The 18905-nt window shown below is 47.6% G+C and overlaps 1 protein-coding gene across 2 annotated transcripts; it reads left to right on the top strand.

Annotated features, from left to right (window-relative positions):
- Nucleotides 1–546: 546 nt before the first annotated feature.
- Nucleotides 547–18684, top strand: LOC144591053 (zinc-binding protein A33-like). Of its 2 annotated transcripts, none has more exons than XM_078395387.1 (7): nt 547–662; nt 7212–7685; nt 7777–7872; nt 11733–11966; nt 13144–13166; nt 13264–13382; nt 17663–18684. In XM_078395387.1, the coding sequence occupies exons 2-7, from the start codon at nt 7242–7244 to the stop codon at nt 18193–18195; spliced, it is 1449 nt and encodes a 482-aa protein (XP_078251513.1). In that variant the 5' UTR covers nt 547–662; nt 7212–7241; the 3' UTR covers nt 18196–18684. The 2 variants fall into 2 exon arrangements, with proteins under 2 accessions (XP_078251513.1, XP_078251512.1); XM_078395386.1 differs by having other exon boundaries at nt 563–662; nt 7184–7685.
- The last annotated feature ends 221 nt before the right edge of the window (nt 18685–18905 follow it).

Here is an 18905-nt window from a genome sequence, read left to right as displayed (position 1 = left end):
TTTAAACACGGCTGTTTGTCTATCCCTTTTCACTGAACAGAATGATTTAGAAATAAACACAACTGTTTTGTTGACTGGCACTGTGGATAACTTCCTGGAACTTCACTTCTGCAACTTATGTTCATCCCCATGACCAAAGCTTCAAAGAGTTGCCAATCTTTAAAGCCAGGATGAGACTGGGGGAACGGGGGCCCTTGTCACGTGCGGAGGGCAGGACAATGGGAGCGCCCTGAGTTACGTCACTCTGGTGTCACGTGCCGTGGGTGGGTGGTCGGATGAGCCTATTGTCAGGTGCCGGGGGGAAAGGGGTGTGGACGGAGACAACTGTCGAGGGCGGGTTGAATGGAGATCTGGTGTCACGTGTTGGGGCGGGTTGAATGGTAATCTGGTGTCACGTGTCGGGGCTAGTGAATGGGGTCTGCTGTCACGTGTCGGGAGAAAGGGGTCTGGTGTCTCGTGTCCGGGACGGGTGAATGGGGATTGGTGTCACGTTTCGGGGCGAGAGAATGAAGATCTGGTGTCACGTGCCGGGGGCGGTTGAATGAAGTCACGTGTCCGGGGCGGGACAATGTCGACCTTTTGTCACGTGTCGGGGGCGGAATAGCGGCGCCGGCTGGTGACGTGTAGATGGGCGCGCAGGCGCCGGAGCCGGAGCAGAGGGGGTGAGTAACAATGGCGACCGGAGATGGGGGGAGAGGGGGGGCAACGGCGGGGCCCGTCTCCATGGAGACGCGGCCTGGTCCCAACCTGGAGAGGGAAGAGGGAGGAAAAAGGGGAAGGGCGGGTTATGGGGAGGGGGGGGAGGGAGGTGTTTGGGGAGGAGAAGTGAAGGGGAAAAAGAGGAGGGGGGGTGAGGGGCGGGAAGGGAGGAGGGAGGAGGGGTGGGAAAGGAGGGCAGGCAGAAGAGGAGATGTTGAGGGGAGGGGGACAAGATGGGACACATAGATAAATAGACAATAGGTGCAGGAGGAGGCCATTTGGCCCTTCGAGCCAGGACCGCCATTCAGTGTGGTATGGCTGATCATCCACAATCAGTGCCCTGTTCCTGCCTTCTCCCCATATCCCTTGGTTCCACGAGCCCCTAGAGCTCTATCTAACTCTCTCTTGGATATATCCAGTGAATCCACAGATTCACAACTCTCTGGGTGAAAAGTTTTTCGTCATCTCAGTTCTAAATGGCTGACCCCTTATTCTTAAACTGTGTGTGACCCCTGGTTCTGGACTCCCCCAACACCGGGAACATGTTTCCTGCATCCAGCGTGTCCAATCCCTTCATCATTTTATGTGTTTCTATAAGATCCCCACTCATCCTTCTAAATCCCAGTGAATACAAGCCCTGCAGCTCCATTCTTTCATCATATGACAGTCCCGCCATCCCGGGAATTAACCTTGTGAACCCGCGTTGCACTCCCTCAATAGGAAGACAGCCCGTTCCACGTACCTACCACCCTTTGTATTAAAAAAGTGACCCCTCATGTTCCTGTGAAATCTTTCCCCCGTCTCACCTTAAACCTATGTCCTCTGGTTCTTGATTCCCCGACTCTGAGTAAAAGACTCTGTGCCTCTACCCTAGCTATTCACTTCAGGATCGTATACATCATCATAAGGTGACCCCTCATCCTCCTGCGCTCCAAGGAATAAAGTCCGAGCCTGTTCAACCTCTCCCTATTGCTCAGGCCCTCAAGTCCTGGCAACATCTTTGTAAAACTTCTCTGTAATCTTTCCAGTTTAACGACATGTATACATGAATGACACACAACATTCTACAAGAAGGACTGTGCGAAAAAGCGAGACTTTTATTCTGCAAATCCTGCAGGGGCATTGTAACTGTTCGTGCCAGCCCCAAACTGTGGTCCCAAATCGCCCCTTCCAGTTTTTAATCGTGTGATTTTTCTATTAACACAAGTTTGCTAGGAATGCAACTATTACATTACAGCAGGAATGTATATTTAAATTTAGATTATTAATATAAACTGCAGATTCTGTTTCTAATATTGCAGCCTTTTCAATGACAATTTTAATGTTCTTTGAAATATTTTTGTGGGTTTGTTTGAATTATTCATTGGATGCAAATGACACAAACAGACATCTAAAGAGGGGTCTCGACCCAAAACCTCACCCATTCCTTCCATTCGGAGATGCCGCCTGTCCCGCTGAGTTACTCCAGCAATTTGTGTCTATGTTTGGTTTAAAGCAGCATTTGCAGTTCCTTCCGACACACAAACAGACCATTTGGCCCAATCAAGTATTTCTGGTCTTCATGCTCCAGGCACGCTTCCTCCTCGGTTTAAAACTATCGGCATAACCCCCTTTTTTGCTTTTTCCCTCGGGTGGCACAGTGGCCTAGATGGTAGAGCCGCTGCCCCACGGTGCCAGATACCAGGGTTTCCATCCTGACCTCGGGTACTGTCCGTGTGGAGTTTGCACATTCTCCCTGTGACTACATGGGTTTCCTCCAGGTGCTCCGGTTTCCTCCCATATCCCAAAGACGTGTGGGTTCGTAAATGGAGGGGTGAGGGAGAGGAGGAGAGAGAAATGGAGCGCAAAATGGAAGGGTGAGGAGGTGAAGAAGAGGAGTCGAGGGAGAGGAGGGGAAGGAGAGGGATGAGGAAGAGGTGGAGAGGAAGAGGGGTGAGGAGGAGGAGAGGTGAAGGAGAGGAAGAGGAGGGGTATGGAGGAGAGGTGGAGGAGAGGATGACGGGGGGGGCTTGTGAGGAGGTGCTGCGGGGAGAGGGAGAGGATGAGGATGAGGGTGTGGTGGAGAGGGAGAGGAGGAGGGATGAAGGAGAGGAAGGGGATGGTTGAGCGGGAGGAGGAGCAAAAGGAGGAGGGTTGATATTCACTGCCCTCTGAGAGATGCAACCTCTACACACCGCGTGGGAGGCCGCTCTGGAAGGTTGGATCTCATGGAATCCGGGGTGAACTAGCCGATGGAACACAACATTACCTGAAGGTCACAGACAGAGGATGTTGGTAGTGGGTTGTTTTTCAGACTGGAGACAGAGTCCACTGTTGTTCCTTATTTATATACACGATTGGGTGTGTATGTAGGTTGCACGGTTAGTCAGTTTGCAGATGAAACAAAAATTGGTGACATTGTGGAGAGTGAAGAAGGTTACCTGAGAGTAAATGGGATCCCTGTGAACTGGGCCAATGGGCTCAGGAACGGCAGGTGGGATTTATTCATGTGAAGGTGAGCCGATGCAGATTGCTGAGACAAACCAGGGCAGGACATAGACAGTAAACGGGGAGCTTTATAGAACGGAGAGATGTCGGGGTGCAGGTACACAGTGCCATGGAAGATGCAACGGTGACAGGCAGGGAGGTGAAGAATGTGTTTGTTGCTCATTCTTTCAAACGTCAAGATATTAAAGACAGCGTTTGACACAATGAGGTTGTTGGCAAACTGGAGAGAGTGCAAGAAGATTTACGAGGACTCTGTCGGGTCTGGAAGGGTTGATTATCAGGAGAGTTTGCGCAGGTGGGGACATTTGACGTGCCGTGGAGCTGCAGGGAGACCCTTTGCCTCACAGGGCCACAGACCAGAGTTCAAACCTGACCTCTGTTGCAGTCTGTTTGGAGTTTGCACGTTTTCCCTGTGACCACGTGGGTTTCCTGCAGGTGCTGCGGGTTTCTCCCACCTCCAAAAGGCAAGCGGGTGTGTTGGTTAATTGGCCTCGGTAAATTGCCCTCAGTGTTGCAACATTTAGCACAGTGGCATCTGCTTATAATGTGCATTGGGACAGTGGGCTGGGGCTCAGATTGAACCACGACAAGACTATTGCATTGTTCTTCCTGTATTCTGTGCCAAATCATGCCGTGGAACTTGTGGAGGTGATTATTGCCGCGGCTCCTCATCCCCCTCCTCCACCCTCTCCGCCGGGCCTATAGCGGCGGCTCCGACCCCGACCGGCAGCGGCTCCACAAGGAGCGGCGGCGGCTGCGGAGAGAGGCGGCCATGGAGGCCCGGAGTGGAGGAGGAGAGAGAAATGGAGGGGTGAGGGAGAGGAGGAGAGGGAAATGGAGGGGTGAGGGAGAGGAGGAGAGGGAGTGGAGGAGAGGGAGAGGAGGAGGGGTGAAGGAGAGGAAGAGGAGGGGTAAGGGAGAGGTGGAGCAAGAGGAGGAGGGGTGACTCGGAGGTGTCCTCTTTGTTCAGGAAACGGGGCTTCAACCCCACTCCACGATGTTGTCCAGCCTTACTTACCCCCTCTGGCAGCTTGTTCCAGACACCCACGACCTTCTGTGTGAAAATGTTGTTCCTCAGCTTCCGATTAAATCTTGCACCTCTCACCACAAACCTGTATCCTCTAGTTCTCGATTCCACTGCTCCGGGTAACAGACTGTGCATTCACCCTGTCTATTCACCTCTTGATCTTATGCACTTCAGCTTCCTGCACTCCAATTAATAAATCCTTCCCTGCCCACGGTAGAACAGCAATGGCAGGTATTCCTGAGAATAATGCAGAGGTTGCAGGATCAATTTATCCCAAAGAGGCGGAAAGACTCTAAGAGACACCTGTGGCTGACAAGGGAAGTCAAGGACAGCATAAAAATTAAGGAGAGGAAGTATAACATAGCAAAGAGAAGTGGGAAGACAGAGGATTGGGACTCTTTTAAAGAGCAACAAAAGTTAACTAAAAAGGCAATATGGGGAGAAAAGATGAGGTACGAGGGTAAACTAGCCAATAATATAAAGGAGGATAGCAAAAGTTTTTTTTAGGTAGGTGAAGAGGAAAAAAATAGTCAAGGCAAATGTGGGTCCCTTGAAGACAGAAGCAGGGGAATTTATTATGGGGAACAAAGAAATGGTAGACGAGTTAAACCGTTACTTTGGATCTGTCTTCACTGAGGAAGATACACACAATCTCCCAAATGTTCTAGGGGCCGGAGAACCTAGGGTGATGGAGGAACTGAAGGAAATCCACATTAGGCAGGAAATGGTTTTGGGTAGACTGATGGGACTGAAGGCTGATAAATCCCCAGGGCCTGATGGTCTGCATCCCAGGGTACTTAAGGAGGTGGCTCTAGAAATAGTGGAAGCATTGGAGATCATTTTTCAATGTTCTATAGATTCAGGATCAGTTCCTGTGGATTGGAGGTTAGCAAATGTTATCCCACTTTTTAAGAAAGGAGGGAGAGAGAAAACGGGTAATTCTAGATCAGTTAGTCTGACATCAGTGGTGGGGAAGATGCTGGAGTCAATTATAAAAGACGAAATTGCTGAGCATTTGGATAGCAGTAACAGGATCATTCCGAGTCAGCATGGATTTACGAAGGGGAAATCATGCTTGACAAATCTACTGGAATTTTTTGAGGATGTAACTAGGAAAATTGACAGGGGAGAGTCAGTGGATGTGGTGTACCTCGACTTTCAGAAAGCCTTCGACAAGGTCCCACATAGGAGATTAGTGGGAAAATTAGAGCACATGGTATTGGGGGTAGGGTACTGACATGGATAGAAAATTGGATGACAGACAGAAAGCAAAGAGTGGGGATAAATGGGTCCCTTTTGGAATGGCAGGCAGTGACCAGTGGGGTACCGCAAGGTTCGGTGCTGGGACCCCAGCTGTTTACGATATACATTAATGACTTAGATGAAGGGATTAAAAGTACCATTAGCAAATTTGCAGATGATACTAAGCTGGGGGGTAGTGTGAATTGTGAGGAAGATGCAATAAGGCTGCAGGGTGACTTGGACAGGTTGTGTGAGTGGGCGGATACATGGCAGATGCAGTTTAATGTAGATAAGTGTGAGGTTATTCACTTTGGAAGTAAGAATAGAAAGGCAGATTATTATCTGAATGGTGTCAAGTTAGGAAGAGGGGATGTTCAACGAGATCTGGGTGTCCTAGTGCATCAGTCACTGAAAGGAAGCATGCAGGTACAGCAGGCAGTGAAGAAAGCCAATGGAATGTTGGCCTTCATAACAAGAGGAGTTGAGTATAGGAGCAAAGAGGTCCTTCTACAGTTGTACCGGGTCCTGGTGAGACCGCACCTGGAGTACTGTGTGCAGTTTTGGTCTCCAAATTTGAGGAGGATATTGTTGCTATTGAGGGCGTGCAGCGTAGGTTCACTAGGTTAATTCCCGGAATGGCGGGACTGTCATATGTTGAAAGGCTGGAGCAATTAGGCTTGTATACACTGGAATTTAGAAGGATGAGGGGGGATCTTATTGAAACATATAAGATAATTAGGGGATTGGACACATTAGAGGCAGGAAACATGTTCCCAATGTTGGGGGAGTCCAGAACAAGGGGCCACAGTTTAAGAATAAGGGGTAGGCCATTTAGAACGGAGATGAGGAAGAACTTTTTCAGTCAGAGAGTGGTGAAGGTGTGGAATTCTCTGCCTCAGAAGGCAGTGGAGGCTAGTTCGTTGGATGTTTTCAAGAGAGAGCTGGATAGAGCTCTTAAGGATAGCGGAGTGAGGGGGTATGGGGAGAAGGCAGGAACGGGGTACTGATTGAGAGTGATCAGCCACGATCGCATTGAATGGCGGTGCTGGCTCGAGGGGCTGAATGGCCTACTTCTGCACCTATTGTCTATTGTCAACCTCTCCCTTTCGCTCTGACCCTCAAATCCTGGCACCATCTTCGTGAATCCACTCTGCAGTTGTTTCCAACATTTTACCCTGCCTTACACTGTCCCAAGCGCTCCTCTCCGCTTCCGTCTATATTCAGGACAGTTTAATGTGTAACTGACCCCCTCCCTGTGTTAGAGAGCGGGGGAACCCTCCATAGTTTCCGCGGGTGGATTTGTCTCCTACCTTTAAAATGGTCGTAACGATGGTGACCCTCGGGTGCTCTGGCCGGCGTTCCTCTTCCCAGAGGAAGGCAGACATTGATGGTGAAACTCACCAGCGCCTTCAGTGCACCTGCACAACCTTTGGCCGTCTGAGGAGAAGACTGTTTGAAGATCAGGACACAATTCGCAAGTCCTCAATCATTTTGTCACACACCTTCTGTCTTCTCATCTCTGGCCTTTGTCCAACCATCTGCCTATCAACGGCAAGACCCGCCTCAAGTAGTGTAATCAGTGTTTTGGGGAACAGTATGTGTGATGATGCCAGTAAAATGCAGAATATATCTCATCTATCAATTCACAGATTTTAGCTATTTTTCTTTTTAAATGTTTCTGCAAGTTTCTGCTACTAAAATGCCGCCATGACCTACTACGGTTTCAAGGGTCGAGTGGTCTATCTTTCTCCTCTAGTATCTTTGATCAGCAGCTGCGCGAAAGAGAATGCATTTTGAACCAGGAAGAGGCGGAGTTAAAATGGCTTCGAAAGACCAGTTCGAGAGTTTAACCGAGGAGGCAGTTTGTCCCATCTGCCTGGATTTCTTCACCGATCCGGTGTCACTGGAGTGTGGGCACAACTTCTGCCGCTCCTGTATCACACAGAGTTGGGACAGGGAGGAGAGAAACTCCTGCCCGGAATGTAGAGAGGAGTTTACAGACCGCACCCTCAGGGTGAGTCGGGCCTTGGCGAGACTGGCTGAGAAAGCTCGAACACTGAGCCTGAATTGGACAGAGAAGGAAAGTAAACTTCACTGCGAGGAACATCAGGAAGAACTGAAGCTGTTTTGTGAAACTGACAAGAAGCTGATCTGCCTGGTTTGTGAAGCTGGGCGGGAACACAGAGATCACCGCTTCATGCCGGTTAAAGAAGCTGTTGAAAACTACAAGGTAAAAGCAAACCGATTTTGATCGCATCATTGTTTAATTCCGTTTTTATTGTCTAACACTTTTATTCTCCGATTTTCAAACACAATCGCAGGGTCAGGTTAAAGCTTCCATCCAGTCTCTCACAAAAGATAAATCAGGGATCCTGCAAATGGAGCAGCAACAGAAAGAGAAGATGTCTGGAGTTCTGGTGAGGCTTTTAAGTTTCGATTTCCTGATCTTGTGCAGGTTTGATCCCTGTGACGGGTATAATAACAGGGCAGCGCAGTGACACAAAAAGTGCTGCTGTCTCCTAGTTCTGGTGAGCGGGTTCGATCCTGACCTCGGGTGCTGCATAGAAAATAGGTGCAGGAGTAGGCCGTTCGGCCCTTCGAGCCAGCACCGTCATTCAATATGATCACGGCCTACTTTTTATTCTTAAACTATAACCCCTGGTTCTGACTCCCCCAATATCGGGAACAATTTTCCTGCACCTAACCTCTCCAATCCCTAAAGAATTTTACATGTTTCTATAAGATCCTATCAAATTCCAGTGAATACAAGCCCAGTCGACCCATTCAGAATCAGGCTGAAGAAGGGTCTCGACCCGAAACGTCACCCATTCCCTCTCTCCTAGATGCTGCCTGACCTGCTGAGTTACTCCAGCATTTTGTGATACATTCTTTCATCATATGTCAGTCCCGCCATCCCGGTAATTAACCTGATGAACCTACACTGCACTCCCTCAAGAATGTCCTTCCTTAAATTAGGAGAACAAACAGCACACAATTTTCCAGGTGTGGCCTGAACAGGACCCTGCACAACTGCAGTCGGACCTCCTTGCTCCTAAACTCAAATCCTCTCACAATGAAGGTCAACATGCCATTGGTTTTCTTCACTGCCTGCTGTTCCTGCATGCTTACTTTCATTGACTGATGTACAAGGATACCCAGGTCTTGTTGTACCCCTCTTATCCTAACCTGACACCATTCAGATAATAATCTGCCTTCTTGTTCTTGCCACCAAAGTGGATAACGTCATATTTATTCACATTTTACTGCATCTGCCATGCATCTGCCCACTCACCCAACCTGTCCAACTCACCCTGCAGCCTCACAACATCCTCCTCGCAGCTCACACTGCCGCCCAGCTTTGTGGCATCCGCAAACTTGGAGATGTTACATTTACTTCCCTCAGAAGGCAGTTGTGAGGTTGGGGATGGCATCAAACAGGAAATTAGAAATGCGTGCACTAAAGGTGCAGCAGTTATAATGGGTGACTTCAATTTACATATAGATTAGGTGAACCAAATTGGCTGGGGTGCTGAGGAAGAGGATTTCTTGGAATGTTTGCGAGATGGTTTTCTAAACCAACATGTCGAGGAACCAACGAGAGAGCAGGCCATTCTAGACTAGGTATTGAGTAATGGGGAAGGGTTAGTTAGCAGTCTTGTTGTGCGAGGCCCCTTAGGCAAAAGTGACCATAATATGGTGGAGTTCTTCATTAGGATGGAGAGTGACAAAGTCAATTCAGAAACAAGTGTTCTGAACTTAAAGAAAGGTACGTTCGAGGGTATGAGACGTGAATTGTCCAAGATAGACTGGCAATTTATACTTAAAGGGTTGACGGTAGACATGCAATGGAAGGCATTTAAAGATTGCATGGATGAACTACAACAATTGTTCATCCCAGTTTGGCAAAAGAACAAACCAGGAAAGGTAGTGCATCCGTGGCTAACAGGGGAAATCAAGGATAGTATTAAAAGAAAAGATGGAGCATATAAATTAGCCAGAAAAAGTATCATACCAGAGGACTGGGAGAAATTCAGAGTCCAGCAGAGGAGGACAAAGGGCTAATTAGGAAAGGGAAAATAGATTATGAGAGAAAACTGGCAGGGAACATAAAAACTGACTGCAAAAGCTTTTATAGATATGTGAAGAGAAAAAGACTAGTTAAGACAAATGTAGGTCCCTGGCAGTCGGAAACAGATGAATTGATCATAGGGAACAAGGAGATGGCAGACCAATTGAACAACTACTTTGGTTCTGTCTTCACTAGGGAAGACATAAACAATCTGCCGGAAATAGCAGGGAACCGGGGGTCTAACGAGATGGAGGAACTGAGGGTAATCCAGGTTAGTCGGGAAGTGGTGTTAAGTAAATTAAATGGATTAAAGGCCGATAAATCCCCAGGGCCAGATAGGCTGCATCCCAGAGTGCTTAAGGAAGTAGCCTCAGAAATAGTGGATGCATTAGTGATAATTTTTCAAAACTCTTTAGGTTCTGGAGTAGTTCCTGAGGATTGGAGGGTAGCTAATGTAACCCCACTTTTTAAAAAGGGAGGGAGAGAGAAAACGGGGAATTATAGACCAGTTAGCCTAACATCGGTAGTGGGGAAAATGCTAGAGTCGGTTATTAAAGATGTGATAGCATCACATTTGGAAAGTGGTGAAATCATCGGACAAAGTCAGCATGGATTTATGAAAGGCAAATCATGCCTGACGAAACTTATAGAATTTTTTGAGGATGTAACTAGTAGAGTGGATAAGGGAGAACGAGTCGATGTGTTATATCTGGACTTTCAGAAGGCCTTCGACAAGGTCTCACATAGGAGATTGGGGTACAAACTTAAAGCACACGGTATTGGGGGTTCAGTGTTGAAATGGATAGAGAATTCGTTGGTGGACAGGAAGCAAAGAGTAGGAATAAACGGGACCTTTTCGGAATGGCAGGCAGTGACTAGTGGGGTACCGCAAGGCTCAGTGCTGGGACCCCAGTTATTTACAATATATATTAATGATTTGGACGAGGGAATTGAATGCAACATCTCTAAGTTTGCGGATGACATGAAGCTGGGTGGCAGTGTTAGCTGCGAGGAGGATGCTAGGAGGCTGCAGAGTGACTTGGATAGATTAGGAGAGTGGGCAAATGCATGGCAGATGCAATATAATGTGGATAAATGTGAGGTTATCCATTTTGCCGGCAAGAACAGGAAAGCAGAGTATTACCTGAATGGTGGCCAATTAGGAAAAGGGGAGATGCAACGTGACCTGGGTGTCATGGTGCACCAGTCATTGAAAGCAAGCGTGCAGGTGCAGCAGGTAGTGAAGAAAGTGAATGGTATGTTAGCATTCATAGCAAGAGGATTTGAGTATAGGAGCAAGGAGGTTCTGCTGCAGTTGTACAGGGCCTTGGTGAGACCGCACCTGGAGTATTGTGTACAGTTTTGGTCTCCTAATCTGAGGAAAGACATCCTAGCCTTAGAGGGAGTACAGAGAAGATTCACCAGATTAATCCCTGGGATGGCAGGACTTTCATATGAAGAAAGACTGGATAGACTAGGCTTATACTCGCTGGGATTTAGGAGACTGAGGGGGGATCTTATTGAAACATATAAAATTCTTAAGGGGTTGGAGAGGCTAGATGCAGGAAGATTGTTCCCGATGTTGGGGAAGTCCAGAACCAGGGGTCACAGCTTAAGGATAAGGGGGAAGTCTTTTAGGACCGAGATGAGAAAACATTTCTTCACACAGAGAGTGGTGAGTCTGTGGAATTCTCTGCCACAGAAGGTAGTTGAGGCCAGTTCATTGGCTATATTTAAGAGGGAGTTAGATGTGGCCCTTATGGCTAAAGGGATCAGGGGGTATGGAGAGAAGGCAGGTCCAGGTTACTGAGCTGGATGATCAGCCATGATCATATTGAATGGCGGTGCAGGCTCGAAGGGCCTAATGGCCTACTCCTGCACCTTTTTTCTATGTTTCTTCTGAATCATTAATATATATTGTAAATAACTGCGGTCCCAGCAATGAGGCTTGCGGCACCCCACTAGGGGGTGGTGGACGGATAAATGGGAATTAATGGGCACTTGAAAAGGACAAGGCAGCTGGGAATTGCATTAGGGGTAAAGGATTGATGGGTTATCAGATTACCCTCACAAAATTTCAGAAGCATTTAGACAAACTATTGAAATGCCAAAGCAAATAAAAAATGCACAGGATAAATGTCACCGTCAACGTCTGAGGGAAACACAATCAGTGACATTACATATTGATCTTCACCTTTCATTTCACAGGAACAGTCACACAACCTTCAGTCCAAGATCACATCCCAGTTTGCTGAACTGCACCAGATTCTCACTGAGAAAGAGCAGCGCGTACTGGCAGATATCCGGGAGGAAGAGAAGAGGATTCTGAATAGAATGAAGAAAAATCTTGGAGAGATCGAAGAGAATTTAAAATCTATTCAGGAGGAACTCTCTAAGTTGCAGCAGCAGATGGAACAAAAGGACAGTGTGGTGTTACTGAAGGTGAGGGGTTACACCACAGTCTGGCGAAGTGAAAGTGCAGTCACAAAATGGAGGGGGATATTTCAGAAATACATGCTGCATTTACCAGTAATTCAGAACTGGGTAAATGTTTCATCTGTTCCAGCTGTTGTTCCCAAACTAATTGGCCTCCTGCATAATCTATGGGATCTCAGGACTGCCTGGCCGGAATGTAGAGAGGTGTTTGTATTCTGTGGAGTTCAGAACTACGACGGGTGATCCTATATCTGATCCCAAGGGCCACGAATGGACAGAGGGCAGTAGATCTCTGGGATTCTCCAACCAAGAGACTCTGAGAGGTTTAACCTGTTAGACGTATTTATACCAGAGGAAGATACATTTTTGAAAATTTGGGGAACTGAAATGAAAGGGAATGGGACAAAGCGGAGGAGTTCAGTCCTGGGCTAGATCAGCCATGACCACATTGTGGGGATTAACATTGAAATCTAGAATGTGGCGCACACAGCAGATTGATCATCTATATCGGGTTCCCATCAGCAGTGGGTGGTCACCTTGGGGGAATTTGCTCTGTTTGTTTTACCCACCTTTGTTCACCATAGAATGACATCCCATTCTACATCATAGACCAGGCCATTCGGCCCATCCTATCTAGCCAAGATTTCTGCTCCACTCAACATCCCTCCCATCTACTCACCACACCCGGTAACAATACCCCGAATTCCAGGAGTGCTCACGTGTTTATCCCGCTTGCCCTTAAATGTATCTCTGCTGTTGGCTTCAGTCCCTCCAATGCAAGTGAGGTCCATGTTCTCATGACTGCATTCCTTTCGGTATTTGTTGAAGTCCACGTTACATTTCAGCTTTGATTTTTGCTCTCCCATCGATTAGAGCTATTATTTCATCCTCACCCATTTAAATCCACCGATAAACTTAAATCCTATCTCATCATTCTTCAGATAAAATCCCACGACCTGCCCTGTCTTTGCATTGAGCACCATCCTCTCAGATATGGCGTCATTATCATGAACATTCCTTGTGCTTTTCCCCGGTAATGTCCACTTTCTATCTGCATGGCAGCGGCGATAAGAGTTGGGAAATGGGAATTATCAGAGGGTTGTAGAAATGTGGACAAATTCCCGCTGTCGGGATGAGGACGGTCCATCTCAGTCAATTGAGATTTGTGTTTTATTTCTTTCAGGGGGAAGCTGGTCGCAAGCGAAGGTAGGACATGCTCTTGACGGAAACATTGTAAGTTCTTGTGGAACAGTACAAAACATTTCTAATGCTCAGTTGATAACCGGCTGTTAAATATTCGCAGGGTTCGTGATGAAGCCAAACCACTGTCGGTGGTCGAGGAGGCCTTGCCGATTGAAAAGTTTCATTGCCCTGTTTCATTCAACACAACATTTAAAGAAACATCTGATGACTTCAAGCAAGGTAAAGCTTATACCTTTTCCATTGTTCTTGTTTCTGCCATCTTGAAGTAAGATGTGTACGAAAGAACTGCAGTTGCAGGTTTAAATCGAATGTAGACACAAAATGCTGGAGCGACTCAGCGGGACAGGCAGCATCTTCAGTCTGAAGAAGGGTCTCGACCCGAAACGTCACCCATTCCTTCTCTCCAGAGCTGCTCCCTGTCCCGCTGAGTTACTCCAGCATTTTGTGTCTACCTTTGATTGGTCTATCTTTAAGTTATACAAAGATGCAAAGATTAATGTTATTTTGAACTGAAGTGAAATTGAAGATTTGATCTCCCACCTGCTCATCTGCTGGGAAGCATCACAGAGTCAGAGAGCTTTGTAGCACAGCAACAGGCCCTTGGACTCGACTCGACGATGCCAACCACGTTGCCCAACCAAGCTAGCCCCACTTGCCTGAGTCTGGCTCATATCCTTCCAAGTCTTTCTTATCCACGTATCTACCCAATTCTCTGTGAACTGTTGTAATTGTACCTGCCTCGCCCACTTCCTCTGTCAGATCGTTCCACATCTACACTGACTGAAAAACCTGCTCCTCGGGTCCTTTTTATTGTTTCCACTCTCACCTTAAACTGATGCACTCGAGGTTTAGACTCTCCGACCTTGGGTAAAGTATTGTGGCTAATCACCTTGTCTGTGCATCTTATACACATCTATAATGTCTCTCTGACAGGCTCCCAAGAAAAAATGTCCCAGTCTGAATAGTCTCTTTCAGGAATGAGTAGATTAACCTATGATGAGCGTTTGTCGGCATTGGGCCTGTACTCGCTGTTGCTCAAAGGAATGAGGGGGGATCTCATTGAAAAATACAGAATAGTGAAAGGTTTGGATAGAATGGACGTGGAGAGGATGTTTCCATTAGTGAGCGAGTCTAGGACTAGATATTTATTTACAAAAATGCTGGAGTAACTCAGCAGGTCAGGCAGCATCTCAGGAGAAAAGGAAAGGGTGACGTTTCGGGTGGGACTAAGGAAGGATGTAGGTGGAGACAGGAAGACAGAGGGAGAACTGGAAGGGGAGGGGAAGAGAGGGACAGAGGAACAATCTAAAGACAATAGACAATAGGTGCAGGAGGAGGCCATTCGGCCCTTCGAGCCAGCACCGCCATTCAATGTGATCATGGCTGATCATTCTCAATCAGTACCCCGTTCCTGCCTTCTCCCCATACCCCCTGACTCCGCTATCCTTAAGAGCTCTATCCAGCTCTCTCTTGAATGCATTCAGAGAATTGGCCTCCACTGCCTTCTGATGCAGAGAATTCCACAGATTCACAACTCTGACTGAAAAAGTTTTTCCTCATCTCAGTTCTAAATGGCTTATTCTTATACTGTGTTCTGGACTCCCCCAACATTGGGAACATGTTTCCTGCCTCTAACGTGTCCAACCCCTTAATAATCTTATACGTTTCGATAATATCTCCTCTCATCCTTCTAAATTCCAGTGTATACAAGCCTAGTCGCTCCAGTCTTTCAACATTTGAAAGTCCCGCCATTTCGGGAATTAATCTGGTAAACCTACGCTGCACGCCCTCAATAGCAAGAATATCCTTCCTCAAATTTGGAGACCAAAGCTGCACACAGTATTCCAAGTGTGGTCTCACTAGGGCCCTGTACAACTGCAGAAAGACCTCTTTGCTCCTATACTCAACTCCTCTTGTTATGAAGGCCAACATTCTATTGGCTTTCTTCACTGCCTGCTTTACCTGCATGCTTCCTTTCAGTGACTGATGCACTAGGACACCCAGATCTCGTTGTACGTCCCCTGTTCCTAACTTGACACCATTCAGATAATATTCTGCCTTCCTATTCTTACAACCAAAGTGGGTAACCTCACACTTATCCACATTAAACTGCATCTGCCATGCATCCCGCCCACTCACACAACCTGTCCAAGTCACCCTGCAACCTGATAGCATCTTCCTCACAGTTCACACTACCACCCAGCTTTGTATCATCTGCAAATTTGCTAATGGTACTTTTAATCCCTTCATCCAAGTCATTAATGTATATTGTAAATAACTGCGGTCCCAGCACCGAGCCTTGCTGTACTCCACTAGTTACTACCTGCCATTCTGAAAGGGACCCATTTATCCCCACTCTTTGCTTTCTGTCTGTCAACCAATTTTCTATCCATGTCAGTACCCTACCTCCAATACCATGTGCTCTAATTTTGCCCACTAATCTCCTATGTGGAACCTTGTCAAAGGCTTTCTGAAAGTCAAGGTACACCACATCCACCGGCTCTCCCCTGTCAATTTTCCTGGTTACATCCTCGAAGAATTCCAGAAGATTAGTCAAGCATGATTTCCCCATCGTAAATCCATACTGACTCGGAACAATCCTGTTACTACTATCCAAATGCTCCGCAATTTTGTCTTTTATAATTGACTCCAGCATCTTCCCCACCACTGATGTCAGTTTAACTGGTCTATAATTTCCCGTTTTCTCTCTCCCTCCTTTCTTAAAAAGTGGGACAACATTAGTTATCTCCAATCCACAGGAACTGATACTGAATCTATAGAAAATTGGAAAATGATCACCAGTGCGTCCACAATTTCTAGCGCCACCTCCTTAAGTACTCCTGGATGCAGACCATCAGGCCCTGGGAATTTATCAGCCTTGAGTCCCATCAGTCTACCCAAAACCATTTCCTGCTTAATGTGGATTTCCTTCAGTTCCTCCGTCACCCTAGGATCTCTGCCCACTAGAACACCTGGGAGATTGCTTGTATCTTCCTTAGTGAAGACAATAGACAGTAGACAATAGACAATAGGTGCAGGAGTAGGCCATTCAGCCCTTCGAGCCAGCACCGCCATTCAATGCGATCATGGCTGATCACTCTCAATCAGTACCCCGTTCCTGCCTTCTCCCCATACCCCCTCACTCCGCTAGACAGATCCAAAGTACCGGTTCAACTCGTCTGCCATTTCCTTGTTTCCCATAATAAATTCTCCCGCTTCTGTCTTCAAGGGACCCACATTTGCCTTGACTATTTTTTTCCTCTTTACATACCTAAAAAAGCTTTTACTATCCTCCTTTATATTATTAGCTAGTTTACCCTCGTACCTCATCTTTTCTCCACGTATTGCCTTAGTCATCTTCTGTTGCTCTTTAAAAGAGTCCCAATCCTCTGGCTTCCCACTCTTCTTTGCTTTGTTGTACTTCTGTTCTTTTATTTTTATGCTGTCCTTGACTTCCCTTGTCAGCCACGGGTGTCATTTACTCCCCTTGGAATCTTTCCTCCTCTTTGGGATAAATTGGATGGAGTTGAGGGGGGAGGTAAAGGGACAGGTGTTGCATCTCCTGCGGTTGCAGGGGAATGTGTCCGGGGATGGGGTGGTTTGGGCAGGAAGGGACGAAAGGTCAGAGCCTCAGAATTAAAGGATGTTCCGTTAGGAAGGAGATGAGGGGAAATGCTTTTAATCAGAGGGTGGTAAATTTGTGGAATTCATTGCCACAGAAGGCTGTGGAGGCCAAGTCGATGGATATTTTTAAGGCAGAGATAGCTGGATTCTTGATTAGTATAGATGTCAGAGGTTATGGGGAGAAGACAGGAGAATGGGGTTAGGAGGAAGAGGTAGATCAGCCATGATTGAATGGTGGAGTAGAATTGAAGGGCCGAATGGCCTAATTCTAATACTTTCACTGATGACATTACGACCTGATGACGGTCCAACTTCACCTGATAACCTAGCCCTTCAGACCTGATGAAGTTGTTGTAAACCCTTTTGCACCCACTCCAATTGACTAACAAACCCACCCTTCCCTTTGTCTCACCCTCCACTCAAAAAACACAGGAGCAGGTCATCTGGCCCCTCGTGTCTGCCCCCTTTCACTGTGATGATGACGACCCCACCACACACCTCTACCTCCTCTTTAACAACCTCAAATTACCGCTAACCTCAATATCCACCTGCTCCGATCTGCCTCCATATCTGAATAACCCGCTTCATTCCTCCATCCCCTCCGCAATCTCGCAAACCTCCTCACTCTCCGCACTCGTCCTCCCCGTCCACCCTCCCCCACCTCACGAAATTCCCCTCTCCATCCCCGGATTAAAACTCCGGGGGAGATGTCTGTTGTCCACCCGATGTAGTCGGGGTGAAACCCCGGGCAAGGTTTCAGTTGTCCGCCCGCCTGTGCCTGAGGCCGAGCGGCCTCTCCCCCGGTCCCGGGGCCGCGCTGCCCGAGTCTCCCCCCGACCCCCGGGGACTCTCTGATTCTCTGCTTCTCCCCCCAGTCTCCGTCACCCTGGATGTGGAAACAGCGGGTCCGTGGTTCGAGGTGTCTGAGGATCGGAAGAGGGTGAGATGGACCGGGACCGGGAGGAGTCTCCCTGACACCGGGAAGAGGTTTACAGGCAGTCCGTGTGTGCTGGGATCGGAGGGATTGACATCGGGGAGACATTACTGGGAGGTGGAGGTGGCGGGGAGTCGGGGCTGGAGTCTGGGAGTCGCCGCAGAGTCTGTGGAGAGGAAGGGATGGGTCACACTGACCCCGGAGACTGGAGTCTGGAGCATCAGGCGGTGGTATGACGGGTTTGATGCAGTCACCTCCCCTCCATCCCGTCTCCCCGCCCGTCCCATCCCCGGGAGGGTGGGAGTTTATCTCAGTTACGAGTCCGGGACAGTTTCATTTTACGACGCGGACACCAAGTCCCATCTCCACACCTTCACTGGGAATAAATTCACGGAGAAACTTTATCCTTTCTTCGGGCCTCATTGGGATGGAAACTGGCTGAGGATCTGCTCCGGTTCCGCTCCGGGTGTGTGAAAGGGTGGGGTCCCAGGACCGGCGTCAGGAGCGGGGCTCAGGGGCTGTGGGGCAGAAACCCGGTGGACAACAGGTCGGCGCTGAACGGCTCCCATTTAATCCCCAAATTCCGCGTCGTAAAACCCCAGTGAGCGCGGAAATAAAACCAGGGGGAATGTAAATATGGGAACAGAGTAATAAACAGCAAGTGGAATCAGAGCTGTCGGATCCGTTCATTTCAACGCGTTAACTGCGTCCGTCAACGGAACAGAAACACTTTTTTGTAATTCTGTGTCTTGTTGCTTTTATTTTCGTATGGGTTTATGGTAATTCGCATATCACTGTACCTTAATTGGTACACGTGACAAAAAAAAACCTTTTATACCCATATCTCTAAAACTTTCGAAAGCTTGCTTGGAGAATTTAATGCTTTTAAACTAGCTCTTGTTCACAGCTTGTTTTTGTTTCTGATTATTGTGGAATCAGGATCTGTGCTGAATGAATGAATGAATGAATGAATAAAACTTTACTTTCATTCAAAACTATACAGACGAGTGCATATTTGAACGAAATTCCGTTGCAACTGGCTTCATATCATATCATATCATATATATACAGCCGGAAACAGGCCTTTTCGGCCCTCCAAGTCCGTGCCGCCCAGTGATCCCCGTACATTAACACTATCCTACACCCACTAGGGACAATTTTTACATTTACCCAGCCAATTAACC

Source organism: Rhinoraja longicauda, unplaced genomic scaffold (genome assembly GCF_053455715.1).
Source record: "Rhinoraja longicauda isolate Sanriku21f unplaced genomic scaffold, sRhiLon1.1 Scf000529, whole genome shotgun sequence".
Taxonomy (NCBI): Eukaryota; Metazoa; Chordata; class Chondrichthyes; order Rajiformes; family Arhynchobatidae; genus Rhinoraja; species Rhinoraja longicauda.
This window is presented reverse-complemented; position numbering and strand designations above follow the sequence as displayed.